The 16,103-nt window shown below is 42.7% G+C and overlaps 1 protein-coding gene across 6 annotated transcripts in view; it reads right to left on the bottom strand.

Annotated features, from left to right (window-relative positions):
* Positions 1 to 980: 980 nt before the first annotated feature.
* Lpin (phosphatidate phosphatase LPIN) overlaps positions 981 to 16,103 on the bottom strand; it is a 35,704-nt gene continuing 20,581 nt past the window's right edge. For 4 of the 6 annotated variants that reach the window (XM_068362521.1, XM_068362525.1, XM_068362526.1 and 1 more), the window contains one exon: positions 13,684 to 13,821. Coding sequence is in view for 2 of the 6 variants with exons in the window: in XM_068362523.1 (XP_068218624.1) it covers positions 13,665 to 13,821 (157 nt within the window). In the remaining 4 variants the exon portion in view is untranslated. Of the gene's footprint in view, positions 3,330 to 13,633; positions 13,822 to 16,103 lie in introns of those variants that run through there. The other 2 variants (XM_068362523.1, XM_068362524.1) reach the window with 2 other exon arrangements.

The following is a 16,103-nucleotide window of genomic DNA, read 5'->3' as shown; positions in this document are numbered from 1 at the left end:
GATACTTTCATATTGTATACAACTATTTTCCACTCAAGGGGTATACAGTACAGTGTACTGTATATCATAGAAGGAATTTTCAAACTGTAGAGTTCATCTAGCCAATAAACCTCTGGGGGGGGGAGTGTCAGGAGCTTCTTGTATAGGTGGTTTCAATGTACACGAGGACAGGATTAAAACATTAATTTTATCGGACTCATTTATTGGCATTTTTATCACAAGACAGCAAATAAGCACAAAAAAAAAAGCATTTCATTTCCTTCTGACATGATTGAAAAATGGGGAGAAAAAAAATCTCAAGATTTTTTTTTTTTTACAACACTAAACTGATTTCCATTGCCCTATTAAGGTGTTAATGAAAATTGAATTCTAAAGACAGTGAACACTCAATGAATTTTAAAACATTTTGTTAATCAGCAGCATTTTGAGTGTTTATTCTTGTAGTTGAATATTTGTTTGATCAAATTAATTTTACTAATTATTTCAAGTTCATCTCTCCAATTTCTTTCTTCAAAGGCTACATAAATCAATTTAAATTAAGACACTGAGCAGTTATGATGAATAACCTCATATTTGAGACATTCAAATCATAACTTTCATAGCCATGACATAAATATTCAAATGCTGTGAATTAACTTTTCAAAGCAATATTTTCAGACTGCAAAACAAGTAACATTCACCGAAGTTGTTCACCTCTTACCTACAATCATACTCTCTTACCTAACAGAAAACAACTAGTAATCAAGTGATGAAAATTTAAAAACAAAAAAATAAATTACAATGATACAGCAGCTGTGGAATGTGCTATAATTATGATTGCAATTATAAATGCCCATCTTCAATCTTTTAAATGCTACTGACTTTTGGGGATTCAAGACATTAATGAAAACAACACATTTATAACCCTAAATGAAACTTAGTATTCTAAAGATGTTTAACTGGTTCAAGTAGAAATTTGTCAGAATAAAACATAATGCAGATTATTTTTGTCAACATTTAATCTACACTCATTTCAGGTTTTGAGTATTTAAAAGATAAAACAAATACGTAAATTGGTGTCACTGCAATTAACAGTATTTAATAAGCATAACTATCAAACTCTGAGCACTGCCTGAACATCAGAAATAAACTTTCAGATAGAGAAATGCGTAAAATCAGCGAAGTAACGTAAATGCATTTTGGATATACCAAAAGATGAATTGTATAACTAATTTCAGGTAGCAATTTAAATAAAACTACAATTGCTATAATAAAAGAATATTTTAGAATAACCTAACTTAAACATTACCATATACATAAATATAAAACTATGCAACATATGAGGATAGGAACAAACTGTATTTCTAATAAAAATCAATCTGCCTGATACAAGCAGAGTTTGTACAAAATGCACAATTATATGCAACACAAAAACAAAGCTAATTCCTGATTTTAATTTTTAAAAAATATATTGACTTAGCTGTAATGTTGAAACCTACAAAAAGACAGAATGATTTTCTGCATGGTCTCCAAATCAATATTCAAGAATCTTAATTCCGATTGTTTTTTTACAGTACATTAAAACTTCTCAAATGACTTGCCAAACTTGATCTATTCTTCTGTACTCTTAACTTTCTCTCTCTAGGAAATACAATTAACATGATCTTAGTAAGAAACACAAACATTTCCATTACAATGAAGTACACCCTCTGATATCTAATGCATATGTAAGCCACGGTCTACTGGTTATCCACATTACAAATGTATGAACAACTACTTGTAATATTATTACTTAAGACCTTGATATTGTATGTGGTATTTTTCCATCCCTCAATGTTCAAGGATTTTGCTTGTCTTTCCTATTCTCTAGATGTGATTTAGACTTGAAAATAAAAAACTGTAAACAAAATCTGGCCTTCAGAGAGATCATGCCTCAGTGGTAAAAATCATATCTTCCATATCAACAAAAAAGTAACTTGCTTACAAAAAACATGAATACACACTGCATAACTGTGGTATAAGTATCTGATCACAAATGTTACACCCTTTCTCCTTTACACAGTTAGGATATGTAAATCGAGAATGCCTAACCAGATAACATGTCACGTCACCTACAAGCACCGTGGTGGATGTGTTCAGCAAATCACAGATGAGAGCACTATACAGATGATATCACAAAACTGACTAATTGTCTCAAGGAATGAACAACCCCAGTCAGTCTCCTTCCAATAAAGAAGGAAACCTACTTGCAGTATTTCCATTTAAAACTAATGCTCTTGTCTAAGGTCAGAACCTAGGAATTCAATATGGGAGAACAATATAAAGTTCTGTAGTTGCATATAGCGTACATTGGTTTCACTTACATCTATGAATGCAAATAATGAAAATAATGAAATATACAAAATAATGAAATGTAAGAAATGATATGAAAAGATGAAGAGCTGGATCCGTACGGAAAAAAATAAATACTGTGTAATGAAAGTCCCTGAATAACATAAGTGATATGCTCAACTCTACAACGAAAAATTCAATATGCAAAACGACAAAAAACTTAACAGATCAACCTCTAAAAGAGATTACATCTAAAGTTGATAGACCTTACTGAACATAATCTAAACTGACTGTTGCTCAAAGGCCATTCTATTTACTTAAAGGGAGTGCATTGTTTATTAAAAAATCCTATTATTTTATCCTGAAACATAATATCACATCAACTAGAGTATTACTAAATGGGATCAGTTACCGTTACCAGATATATAAATACTGTTGAACAGAAAATCTACTGTTACTGTAAACAGTGTTTAACTTTTAATTTCCAAATTATGAATTCAGCTTTTGACTGTGGAAACTAAAATTGCAACTGAACTAACAAATATTTTGTTTAACAATTCCTACTGGTATGTTATCTAACCCATCACACTGGTTCATCCTTTACAGGTCTTTTGATAAAATATAGTGTCAGAAAAGTTCTAACTAAGCTTGCTCTGTTAAACAAAAATTTTAAAATAATAACATCAAACTTTGGGCTCTTAATACAAGTACTAGAGGTGAGGGACCCTTTGAAATAGCTTTCTATAATTTTTGGACTAAACTGCACAAAAAAATTATTTGTAAATCAAGGTCAGCAGAGTAAAAATACAAAATCTCTAAGGTAATTGCAACTTAATTCCCCACAAAAAAATACCAAAGAAATTTATAAAAATGAGTTAGGTAGGAAGTGTTGGCTACCTCACATCAACGATTTGTTCAGAAGTTCACTAGTGTCTCTGCGTCATAAACAGGTACTCATTGTCTTTGGAATGTTGAAGCGAGTGCCCTAAATTTTCAGTTTTATCAGCCAATCTGGATACCTGAAAACAATAGTCACATGAATAAAACTTGTATACCAAACCTGGTTAGTTGTAAAGAAAAAACAATTAACACCACCACCACCACCAAACATCAACTTTCTTGGGAATAAGGAACCTTTTGAGGTGAGAAGGATTACTGTCTATAGTGTGACTGTCCATCACACCATTGAAAGTATTAATAACTCTACAGTTTACTGTACACCTGTCTCAACTTCAGCCTCCTCCAAATTCAGCTCTCAAAGGAAAATAACTTTGAAAGTAAAAATGGCAGAGAGGAAAATTCACTTAAAATTCAATGTTCCCTTTAGGGATACTGTAACTGCGTAATTCTGGAATATTTCAACTTAGACAACTGATGAAAAATTCTTGAGATTTTACCTATTTGGCAATATGGAAATACACACCCCCCCCACAATTATTTGTTAGAATAACCAACTTTATTTAATGTGCCCATTATGTATATAGAATTTAGAAAGTTAAAAATTTTAAGGAAAAAAATGTAAATGTTCCTACATTAATACAAACCTTCGTCCTTTAATAGGAGAGTTGCCTTATGAAGGGAGGAAGTCTTTGGAACCCAACTGGCTGGTTTAATATCCTAGAAAATTTCCAAGCACTTTGGTCCTGTACACAAATAAAGGTGAGGACTCTTGTCAAGTTTCTAGTGGTCTGGCAGGGCAAATGTGGGTATTAGGCATCCCCCCCCCTCACCCCAACCAGGAGCTGGTAGAATAGTCAAAAGAAACCTGTATCCATTTGGAGGATATGTTGACAGAATGTATGTGGTCATTATGAAAAGGTGTTGCATACAATTGGCTATACCTCCCATCTTCTGAGAGGATAGGTTAGAAACTTTTAAACATGGCTTACCTGTAAGCAAAGTTGCCTATCATGTGGCTCCGATAAAGCAAATAATAGAGCGACTGCTGCATCCCCCAAATGAAGGTTATGAAAGAAGAGCTAAACAGCCTAATCAATCTCCCTCTCATTCCAGATTTGCATTGTGGCATCCCATAATGGCACTAGGTTTGCTACATAATCCCTTGAGCAACTACCACTAGGCCAAGAATATCGGTATCTAGGCCCTGTTGGTCTACTTCCATAGGTAATCAGCAGAGATGATTCTGTTGTTAACAGACAGGTCTTCAATTCTGTTGTTAACAGACAGGTCTTCAAGACTTCCGCCCTTCAAAAACTTATTCACGAGAACTGGGACATATTAGGTATATCTGTCTTCATGCAAATGAATCCAGTATGGCACATTTGTCTCCTCACCCGTGGGGAGAGACGTTTTATTGTCTTCCAAAGCCAGAAAGAAAGTGTTTTAGGATATTCCTTTATTACTGCTGTTGTAAGAATTGGGGTGTCCTCCCAGAACAGGGAGGCAAGACATCCTGGTCCTCGCTAGTCATTTATGACTGCAAGAGATGAAGTAATGTTCCCTATGGCTTCAACACCGTAAGAGCTCCTCGTGGTTTTGTTGATTCCCTAGGAGCTTCTCGTGATTTTGTAGATAGAGTCCAGACCTGGGAGAAAATTAGATTGAGGTCCAAGCATTTTCCTTCACTGCAAAAATTGAGGAGTGTCATTGACGAAGGAAGAAAATCTGATCCGGATACCATGCCAAACCTGTCACCAAGTGACTTGACAAGCAAAGATGGTCAGTAAGGTAGAAGAGCATATAATCTCTATGGATGTTGTAAAAAGCCCTTCAACGCTTCTATAATGGACTAGGATTTAGTAGCCAAAACTGAAGTTCCCGTTTAACTTGAAGGGGAGCCTGCCAGGCAATTTGTGAAATAAGAACAAAGCCTTTCCACCCTGCAATGATGTAGGGATCACAAATGGTCTTGTACAAAACTATTAGCAACCAAGTGTGTTTGCTTGCATAGTCCTACTGCCTAGAGGAATCTTGGATATTGCTGTCCCCTGTCAACTTTCCAAAGAGTGTGCTAGTCTTATTAGGGTCTGAAACAAGCTTCCCCCCCCCCCAACAAAAGTCACAAATGGAAGCGTGTTAAGTCTCAAATGAACAGAGTACTTCACCAACCTTACTTGTTAAGTAGTCACATAGCAAACTTTACCAGAAGGTTGAAAAGCAGGTATTTTTCTTAAAATACTCATGGTAATTGTGCACCTCCTGTGTACTCCAATTTTCCTTGGATTTGTTTTTGAACAGTAAGGTCTCTGGAGGCAAGGTTAGAGTGGAACACCCCTGTGGTAGTCAAGAGTACCCGTCATTTTCCTTCGAATTGAGTCTTTCACCAGGCTGCAGTCTACTACTTCACTCTTAGAGTCGACTGCAACAGCCCGTGGAAACAATCTGGAAGGTCGACAAGTGCATCTCTCCTTTGTGTTCCTTCAGGATTAAAAGGTACTGTAGAGTATGTGTTGTTTTGGGAACCAACGGTATACTATATTGTTCCCAAATCACCTAGGTCCTTGCCTTCTCCCCCATTTAGTTTGAGACAAATTATGACTTCATCCAACCAAAAGTGGAGTAAGATGCTACCAGACTGATCCTGAAAATAGCTTCCATGGTACAAAATTTTGGTCCTGAGAAGGATATGTCCTCCATACTTGAGTTATATATCAGATCGCTGTTTTTAGTGCAACAACCGCCAAATTGCTGAACTGCGGTTGTGATGTCACCTAAGTGTTTTAGGAAAATCCTTAGGTAGAAAAGGAACAATCACTGTCTCATATGAGACCTAGTGTTAGTGGTAGAACCGTTGAGCTTCTGTACATAGTACTAAACTTCTCTACCTAGTACTAACCCCCTTCCCTGGGTTCAAGTTTAGGTAGTTCCTGTTCTCAGTATGTGTGATCAGGTGACTATGATGAGCATGTTCTAACCAAAGAAGAGGGCATGCACTTAAAAGAGTGAATGGGAAATACTTGAGAGCACTTAGTACGTTGTTAACAAGAGACCTCACTCATGGTAGCATGTCACTCATAAACAGCCAAGGCAACGCATAGCAGCATGGTAGTGGGTGCCCACGTGAGCAGATGAGGGTATGCAGAAGTTGTCCTCATCTCTTCATCTACGGTGAAGGGAGTCGAGGAAATCCTGAAGCAGCAATGTCTCTTGCACAGGGAGAGAAACGGCAGGAGTCACGCAAACGCAACTCCTATCAATCCGTCTTTAGGACTTCTATATCCCGACCGGCAGTGTGCAATTAAAAACGAAAATGCATTCTCAGGCGCCTTATGCGTTGTTTCTCCGGGTAATTGTTTTCTTCGTCTTTGGTGAAGGGAATCGTGGGGGTCTACAGGTGGAGCCCTCAGTAAGTCACATATATATGCAACTCCTGTCAATCAACATTTTTGGACTTCTTCATCCACAAAGGGAAAAGGATAGACCTCTTCCATCCTGACCAACAGTGCATGGAGAAATGGTGGTGAGGTGGAAGAAGTAAAAACTTTTAGTCTCCTTCTAGTGTCACTTTCAGGACAACTATGACACTCCTAGGAATGAAATCATATCCTAGAAAAGAGATCATAAGAACTATTTGAAGAGACCTGCCAGGAGTTGCATCTCTCGCACCTTTCCCGACACAGGACAACACTGACAAGAAGGACGATGCCCTTCTCTTCACCTTGGCACCAGCAGACACTCTTCCATTCATAAGGGTAAACACAGCAACATGTATATTGTCAAATGTCCCTCACACAACAAACCGCCAAAAATTATCCAAAGAAAATCACAAATTTCAAGTAATTTGTAATTTTCCTAACAGTACTTACCTCGAACTACTTTCTTAGGAGTATCTGGGATCTCCTCCCAACCGACCAGAATTTTGTGTAGTTTACCCTACTCTCATTTTCTATGCGGGGGTAACCTCTGGGGGAGTGATACACGCCCAGAAACAACCCGGGGTCAGAGAGCATGCTTGCTCAGGTCTCTATCTCCAGTAAGTTTTTGACAGATAGGTTTCTACCAAGTCCTGCAAGGCACTCGGGGTAGGATGGGCGGGCCATAACCCGAAAGTAGTTCGAGGTAAGTACTGTTAGGAAAAATACAAATTACTTAAAATTTGTGATTTGTTCCAACACGGAGTACTTACCTCGAACTACTTTCTTAGGAGACTTATACCTTAAGAGGTGGGAGTGTTCCACAGGACCCAGAGACTGTGATGAGGAGAGAAAAGGGGAACCTAGATAGGAGGCTAAGTTCTGCTGACCCCCCAAGAGAAAACACGAGAAATAGGGAAAACTACCCACAACACTAAGATAGTGTCTAAGTAACTCGCCTCTGTAAAAATCCTTGGAGACGTATTCATTCACTAACAATGTATCCCATGGCAGTTAAAGGATTTTAGGGTCATTTCAAGGAAGGTAATAGGGAAAAAGAGGGGTAAGGAAGGAAGCTGTGTCTCTTGGACTTACTGCCCGTGGTTTTCCCTGGGGCTACACCTTTAAATATTTTGAAGCGCGGAAATGACGGGACCGAGAGAGAATCCGTCCAGGGATCTCCTTGAACACTCCTTCAAGTAGTGAGCTGTGAAGGTTGACTGACTAGCCCATGTACCTGCGCCATGTTCTTCTCAAAGGCCAACAAAGTACTAAGCCCTCTGATGTCGTGGGGTCTAGACTTCCCCGGAAGAGGAACCCCTGCACTACTGTAGGCTCTCATGATCACCTGCCGTAGCCAGAAGGAGATCGTATTCTTTGAGATTGGCTTCTTTACTAATCGTGAGGAGACGAACAGACTCTTGATTTCGGGTCGAAGTCTGGCTATCCTCTCTAAGGACTTCCGTACCGCTCTGACAGGGCACAGAAGCAAGTCCCTCAGGTTGTCCGAACGAGGGATTGCCGGCACAGAGAATCCTTCAAACTTGGGGTCCCAGACTGCTGGATTCTGGGTCTTGGCCATGAAGGATGGTACAAAACCTGAAGGTAGCTTCACGCCAACCCTTCGAGTGTGACACCTCATACGACAGTCCATGAATCTCCCCTACCCGTTTTGCCAATGCCATTGCTAACAGAAAAACTGTCTTGAGGGTGAGCTCTCTGTCCAAGATGTTCTTTAGGGGTTCGAAGGGAGGTTCTGACAGCATCTTCAGGACTCTAGCCACGTCCCACTGGGGCACCCTAACGGCCTGAGGGGGGCATGATTGCTCGAAGCTCTTGATGAGCATCGAGATGTGTCTGGAGGTACCCAGGTCGATGCCCTTCAGGAGGAAGACTTGTCCCAGGGCAGCCCGGACTCCTGTAATGGCTGGGATGGACATGTTCAACTCGTCCCCGAGATAGACTAGGAAGTCAGCTATCTCCGGGATGGAGACCTGCAATGGCTTGATGTTCTTCGAGACGCACCATTAAGTGAAGGTAGCCCATTTTGCCTGGTATACTGCGGCTGACGAACGTCTCAGGTACCCTGACATCATTGTTGACGTCTTCGCCGAATACCCTTCCTTCCTCAGGAGACGCTCGATAACCTCCACGCGTGAAGGCAGAGGGACCGAGGGTTTTCGTGGAACCTTTGAAAGTGTGATTGCCGGAGAAGGTTTGGTCTGTCTGGAAGGGGCCTAGGTGGAAGGCACGCCAGTTCCTTTAGATCCGCGGACCACTCTCTCTCCGTCCACCAGGGCGCTACCAAAGTCATCCACAGGTTGTCTGCTCGCCTCACCCTGTTGAGGATTACGAAGGGAGGGAAGGCGTAAACATCGAGGTTGTCCCAAGGGTGTTGGAAGGGTTCCTCGAACGCCGCCCCCGGATCTGGCACAGGATAACAAAACACAGGGAGCTGTGCCTTTAGTCTCATGGCAAAGAGGTCTATCACTGGCGAGCCCCACTTCTGAATGAAAGTCTTGGCCACTTCCGTGTGCAAGGACCACTCGGACCCTACCACTTGACCCAATCTGCTGAGGCCGTCGGCCAGGACGTTTCTCTTCCCTGGGATGAATCTGGCCGAGATCTTGATCTGCTCCATTTCGCCCCATTCCAGAAACTCTGTGAGGTCGCACAGCTCCTTTGATTTCAGTCCTCCTTGCTTCTTTATAATGCCACATCAGTGCCACGGTGTTTCCCCGGAGCCGATGAACGAACTCTAGGCACGCTCTTTGCACTGCCATCATTTCTAGTACGTTTATGTGCAGGTTCTTCTCTTCGGCTAACCATCTTCCTCTTGCTGTGCTGTCGAGGAGATGAGCACCCCAACCCTCCTTGGATGCGTCCGTGAACAGGAGCATCTCCGGAGGGTCGGCTGCGAAGGGCATCCCCTTGAAGGTGTTTGATCTGTCGTGCCACCACTCTAGGACTTCCTTCGTCTCCGGGGACATCGGGACCACCTTGTGCGGGGAGTCGCTCTGGTTCCAGGTCTCCTTCAGGTTCCATTGTACTCCCCTGAGTTTGAGTCTCCCCTATGGGACTAGCTTCTCTTAACGACACGAGGTGGCCTATCAGTCTCTGCCAGTCCTTGGCTGGTCCGACAGGAAGGGCCGTAGGATCTGGTCCAAGTTGTCCAGTCTCTCCGCGGAAGGGAAGTCTCTCGCCAACCGGGAGTCCAGGACCATCCTGAGGTCGGTCATCCTGGTGGAGGGTATCAGTTGGGACTTCTCCAAGTTGATGATGATACCCAGGACGTTGCAGAACTGCAGGAGCTTCGCGCCTTGCTCCCTCAGTACTTCCCGAGGCTGAAAGCAACAACCAGTAATCCAGGTATCGAATCAGGCAGATACCCAGTTCGTGTGCCCAGGCAGAGACTGTTGCGAAAACCCTCGTGAAGACCCGAGCGGCTGCGGACAAACCGAAGCACAGGGTCTTGAACTTCTGGCGGCCGAATAGGAAGGCCCGAGGCTGACTGCGCAGCCGGCGTTCCTCTACGGGAGGGCTGCGAAGGTTGCTGCCAGGACACAGTAGAGGCATCTCTCCTGGCCTGGCTAGGTGAGGCGCGAGGAGGGAGAGAGACGTCGGAGGGTGTCCTTCTATGGGCAGGTCTTCTCGCTGGAGAGTCTGGGTTCTCCCGCATCCTTTAGCTTCCTAACCCTCCTACCGTCTCCTCCACCGCCTTCAGGGGGAACACCGAGTCGTCCCACAGTGGCAGGCTCCTCAGGGACCTCGCTTCTCTGTCAGGGAGCCTCCTGACTAACTTGTTGAGCACAGTGTCCCTCCTCCGCAGTATCCAATTGGCGGCCTGTGCGATGGATTGGTAGGAGAGGAACTTCAGGGCCTTACCTCCCGAGCTAATCAGCTCCTTCAGCAAGGCCTGATTCTCAGGAATTGCGAGGTCGTGCGAGGATTGGAACCCCACCAGCGTGGAGGCCCACCAATCCAGCCACGATGACACATGCACCAGGTCCTTGGCCAGCTCCTCCATCATGGATGTTTCCGCAGGGGAGAAACAAACCAGGGCAGTGGTAGCCCTCTCCTCTGCCGCTCCTTGTCCCAGGACGGCGACTGCTGGCTCCACCGTACAGGGACCCGCGCGGTGTCCTTCAGGAAGGTAGAACCGGCTCTGGCTCTTGGGAGCTTCCGCGTGGTTAGCCACGATCTTGTCAACATGCGCCATACCCAGCCTAACATCCCTAGCCAAAGGGAGGGCTAGCAAGGGCCTCTGTTGCACAGGTGCATCCACCAGCCTTCCGAGGCTCGAGAGCCAGACTTCGTCAGTAAAGGGCTCAGGTTCGTCCAGGCTGTGGTGACGCCTAATGAGGCCTATCAGCCTCCTGTAGGCCGTAACTTCCGCTGCCGAACCTTCTACATCGTCCTCTACATTCTCCATTGGGCGCTCCAGTGCTCGTGACAGAGGACCTCCGACGGGGGGAGCCGCGCGGGGAGGAGGCATCTTCCTGGAGTGGTCCAGTCTCTGCGGTTCAGAGTGTAGGACGGGCATCGCCGCAGGGACGGAGGCCTCCGTCCTGGATTTTTCTCTTCTTCCGGCGGACCAGGGGTCTGCGGGCTTGCCTGTCGAGGGAAGGAATCTCTCTTGTTCCGGACGATTCGTCATAGATTTTGAGGCCGAGACGCAGCTGCCAGACCCAAGGGGCGACTCTCTCCGCCGGGCGAATGGAGTCGGAACCCTCGCGGTCTTATGTCTGTCCCTTGGGGCCTGAAGACACGACTCCCTCCATCGATTATATCTGCTGCTGGAGACAAATCCTACTGGTGAGCGGGACCTAGGGAGCCATCCCGAGGTGCTCGGGACTGCTGAAGCCCCCAGGAGTTGGCTACGGGGGGATGGCGACCCGCACCCATTCTTCCTCCGGCGAGTCGCTTCTCCTATACTTCCTCCTGGGGGATCTAGAGCGCCTACCCACGCGGCGGGATCTGGAACGGGAACGTGAGCGAGACCGTCTCCTGCGGGACCTATCTCGCCGTCTCCTATGGTCCCTCGGGGCTCCGTCTTCCGATGAGTAGGAGTGGGCCTCGACCGAGGAGCCCGAAGACCTGTAGGACCTCACTGAAGGGCCTGAGTCGCGCCTCGTTGCTGGTGGGTCCACATGGTGTCCGGTCGGCGACGAAGGCTCCAGGAAGACTGACGGGAACGTAGCTGAAGGCGCTGGAGGGGAGCGGGGGAGCTCCTCGCTGGGGAACCAAGTCTCAAACTCCTCTTCCATCCTCGGGGAGATCTGAAGGGCGTCTTCGGAGGCGCCCACGTGAGGGGGTCCGACGGCGGCGAGTCTTCCTTCTCGGCGGTGCCCTCGGCTGCTGACGCACCTGAAAAACCTGCCCAAGAGACGGGAGAAGAGGCTGCAGCAGTTTTACCCCACATAGGATCGTCCGACTTGACGGGCCCTGCTTTCACCAGGGCTCCGTCCCCCAAACACACTCCCATCCCTCCCTCAGGCCCCCCACTTGCCTGGATCAAAGACACAATCCCACTGTCAGGTAAATCAGACTCCTGGGGAAGGGCCACAGGCTTCTTCCCCGCAACAGACTTACCTCGACCCCTACACTGGGTAGGGGAAGGCGGCAGAGAGAGACTGTCCGAAGAAACGCCGGTCGAAGCGAGAGGCGAAGAGACGCTCAGTTTCCTAGGTGAACATCTAGAAATCGTTTCTTCTTTTTGGTGCCGTAGCACACCCACTGTACCTCGTTCCAGGACTCGCACTCCGGACACGTGGTTGTAGGGGAACACACACTGCCCCTACACGAAGAAGACAGGGAGTGCAGGTCAACTTCAGGCTTAGAGAGGAAGGCGCCACACGATTTACCGGCCATAGGCCCAGGCCAACGACGGGGATGTTCCATAACGCACTAGTAAGACACGACACATAGGAACACAGAGGGAAAAGGATAAGGGACCACGTGGGAACCGCGCGAGACACACAGAGTCGCACTAGGTAAGAGAGAGCGTCGGGATGTTATCCGCGACCAGAAACTTACTGGTGATCGAGACCTGAGCAAGCATGCTCTCTGACCCAGGGTCGTCTCTGGGTGCGTATCACTCCCCCAGAGTTACCCCGCATAGAAAAAGGAGTAGGGTAAACTACACAAAATTCTGGTCGGTTGGGAGGAGATCCCAGATTCTGGTCGATTGGGAGGAGATCCCAGATACTCCTAAGAAAGTAGTTCAAGGCAAGTACTCCGTGTTGGAACAAACAAACGTTCAAGTCAATATGTCTGTACTTTCTGGCAACTGAAAACAATGTGAAGAGCTCAGTGGACAGTTGGGTGGACAAAACCCACATCATTAAAAGTTTGAGTTTTGCTGAAAGCATACTCCTGTTAAAGGACGAGGGTTTGTATTTGTGTAAAAACAAACGTCCTCCTTATGTAATAGGTTAGTATTAAGAAGGTTCAAAGCCCATAATAGGTTTAAGTTAATGACCTTGTCTAAAAAGGGTTACTCATATGTTTTGATAGCTTTATTTTTTTTATTTTACTGGGTTATTTTAATAAATGTGAAATAGGTTTATCCTTTACTGGTTTTCTCTGGGAATCATGCCAAAATTAGCATTACTGTGCACAAGTCAAACTTAATGTGTAACAAATATTTTATTAGTTTTGAGTTCAACCTACTTCTGGTGTTATTACAGTTCCATTACCCTATAGTTCCTCAAAGAACACTCTTCACTTCAATTTCTATACAATTCTCCTTTCTCTCATTTTTGCTTGGGTCCATAATTTATTTTTTCCCATCTGAACCCTGGTTACTCTCTATCTTCCATGGTAAAATTTCAGCCAAGTTTGTAAATTTAGTTTTATCACAAAGTTAAAATTCCAGTCTTCTAGGTACCACCTTTAACAGTTTTTTAAATATCAAAATGGTTCAATATAAATATACAAATGGGAATTCATTCATATAAAACCAAAAATCTATCCTTAAAATCTAATGCAAAATACCCAAGGTTACTTACTAACAATTGAAATTTCTAATTGCCACTGCAGTTATTTTCCTCTTTCCTGAGCAAGGGCTGCTTCAATTTCGATAGACACATCTGGTAATGGTGGCCGCCAATATTGTAAAGAAGAAAATTCTCCTAAAGTCTCCTGGTGTGGTATGGAAGGAAACATGTGATTGGCAATATCACACAAGTTGGAGTATCTGCAAGGAAATAGAAAATCTCAATATTAATATCAGGTACTACGTAATAATGTTTAAGCAAAAAGATTTCAAATAAGAGTGAAAAGAATGCATAAAAACTAAGTATTTTCAACTTAAAATTAATGGGCAAAACTTATGTAACGTTATTTTTCCAGAAATAATGATGCAACTACACTATATTTTCTTAAAAGTCCTACTTTACCAGATATGCTACTCTTATAGAGTAAATATTTCCCTCAAAGTATTTATATTTATATGGACCCTAGTTGTAACAAAATCTTGACTTATAATAGTTAACCAATAATTGCACTGTAATGAGTTATTAATAAATCTCTAATTATAAGTTTGCCAAAAATTGCACTGTAATAATTTCATTAGAATATTGTACAGAGTCAATGTTACAATGTCCAAGAATGTCCTCAAATAAAGCAGGCAAGTTAAAAATATTAGTTTTGATTAGATCACATCTCTCCCACATGCTCCCATGGAGAAGTTCATAAAATTGTATTAATGTACCAAATTTTTATTGTTTTTTTTTTTTTATTTTCCTTGTCTCATAATCTAAAAAAAAAACCCTTCTCTCATAAGGCTGGCAAGGCTTATGGAGGCAACATCCCAACTCTCATATAAATCTTCCCACCCTAATAAACATTTTTACACCCATTTATTACCAATCCAACCCCCCCCCCCATATAAAAAAAAACCTAACGCCTCTAGTTTCTGAAAATACTGTATAGTCAAGAAGAAAACAGATTACTTCCATTAAACCTGTTCAATAACGTTGAAAGTAGCTTCCTATAACACAACACCCTCTAAGAATATAGGGCATCTAAATATTTTTTAGAAAATTGACGAAGTTAGAACAGTGTTCAGAATTAAATGATTATACAGTATTATAGATTAAAATTTTTAAGGTGTCTGCACAATATTATGTACAACATTAAATTAACCCATAAGGGACAAGTACATTTAATGACAGTTATCAAGGAGAAAATACATTCTAATCGATTAGGTAATTACCAGCATATGCTACATTAAAGTTGTTTAGTACTGCAGTGACTTGTAAATGATTCCTTGCCATGACTGAAAACGATTTAACAACATGATTTCATAATAGGTGTTAAACCCTAGCAGGCCCAAACACACTTATCTTACTAAGGAGGGAGTTCTAGGCCTCTTCGTATAATAAAATAGCCAACTGTGTCCCACCCACCAGATAGATGTTTAAAATTATTGGTGAACAAATGCATTCTCTTTAGAGATTGACAATGCCAGATGTTCTATACAAATAATGACTAAGTATAGTATCTTAAATTTTCCAAAAGATCTTTAGATACAATACTAACCACATTCGTAATTCAAATCTCCAAACATTTCAAACATCATGGTGTACAAAACATGTAATCTCTCAAGACTGAGATGTAACTAGCACACAACAGTTGAGCCCAGTGTCAACCTAGATAAACAATTGTAGGGTACTTGTAGTCAATTTTTTCAGCCAATAAAACTTACAAAAATGGTGGAGTCTGTAGAAAACTACATAAAAATGAAGGCCACTCAAACAGCATATCACACAGTTACATATGACAATGTGATAAATATTCTTGCAATTACTAAGAAGTGTTAAATGATTTTCAAGTTTAGTATATACAAGAAACAGGAACCGCAAAGGCTCAGAGGTGCAGGACAACAACCAGCTTTCCTCACCTAATTAGATAGGTTTTTTTAGTAGTTTAAACCAGGAGTAAACTGCTTACAAACAATTACACAACCATTATACAGTATTAATTTTTCAATCCATGTCATGATTCAAAAAAGGTCAATGTATCCATTATAAAGCTTCGAATATTAAGGAACCGACACAGTTTTCTTCATAGGTACAAATCTGCAGAAGCCGGACAATTACAACGGGAGTAATAAATAAAAAAAACATGGGACAAGGATGTGACCAGGAGGGACAAATGAAAAAGCAAATATTTAGAAGCCACAAACATTACCAGACCACATCATGTCCTACTCCTCCCAAGAAATGACCTAATTACTAAACAAAGACCAGCAAACTAAAAATAAATAGAGGTCAAATAAACATTAAAATCAACATCTCCGCAACTCTTGGTTATATTTTTCACGTCGCCTTAAACTTTTCTACCATTCATAAAACACTGCAAAATTCCCAATCAAGACTGACTAGTGTAAAGTATAGAAAATTATTTCCCTATTATTAGCCACTTTAGTGATACCCTAGTGATGCCATGTATGCATGGAAATATTAAGTTAATAAT

This window comes from Palaemon carinicauda, chromosome 39, assembly GCF_036898095.1.
Source record: "Palaemon carinicauda isolate YSFRI2023 chromosome 39, ASM3689809v2, whole genome shotgun sequence".
Taxonomy (NCBI): Eukaryota; Metazoa; Arthropoda; class Malacostraca; order Decapoda; family Palaemonidae; genus Palaemon; species Palaemon carinicauda.
The sequence above is the reverse complement of the archived record's forward strand: the minus strand, read 5'-3'. Positions and strand labels throughout refer to the sequence as shown.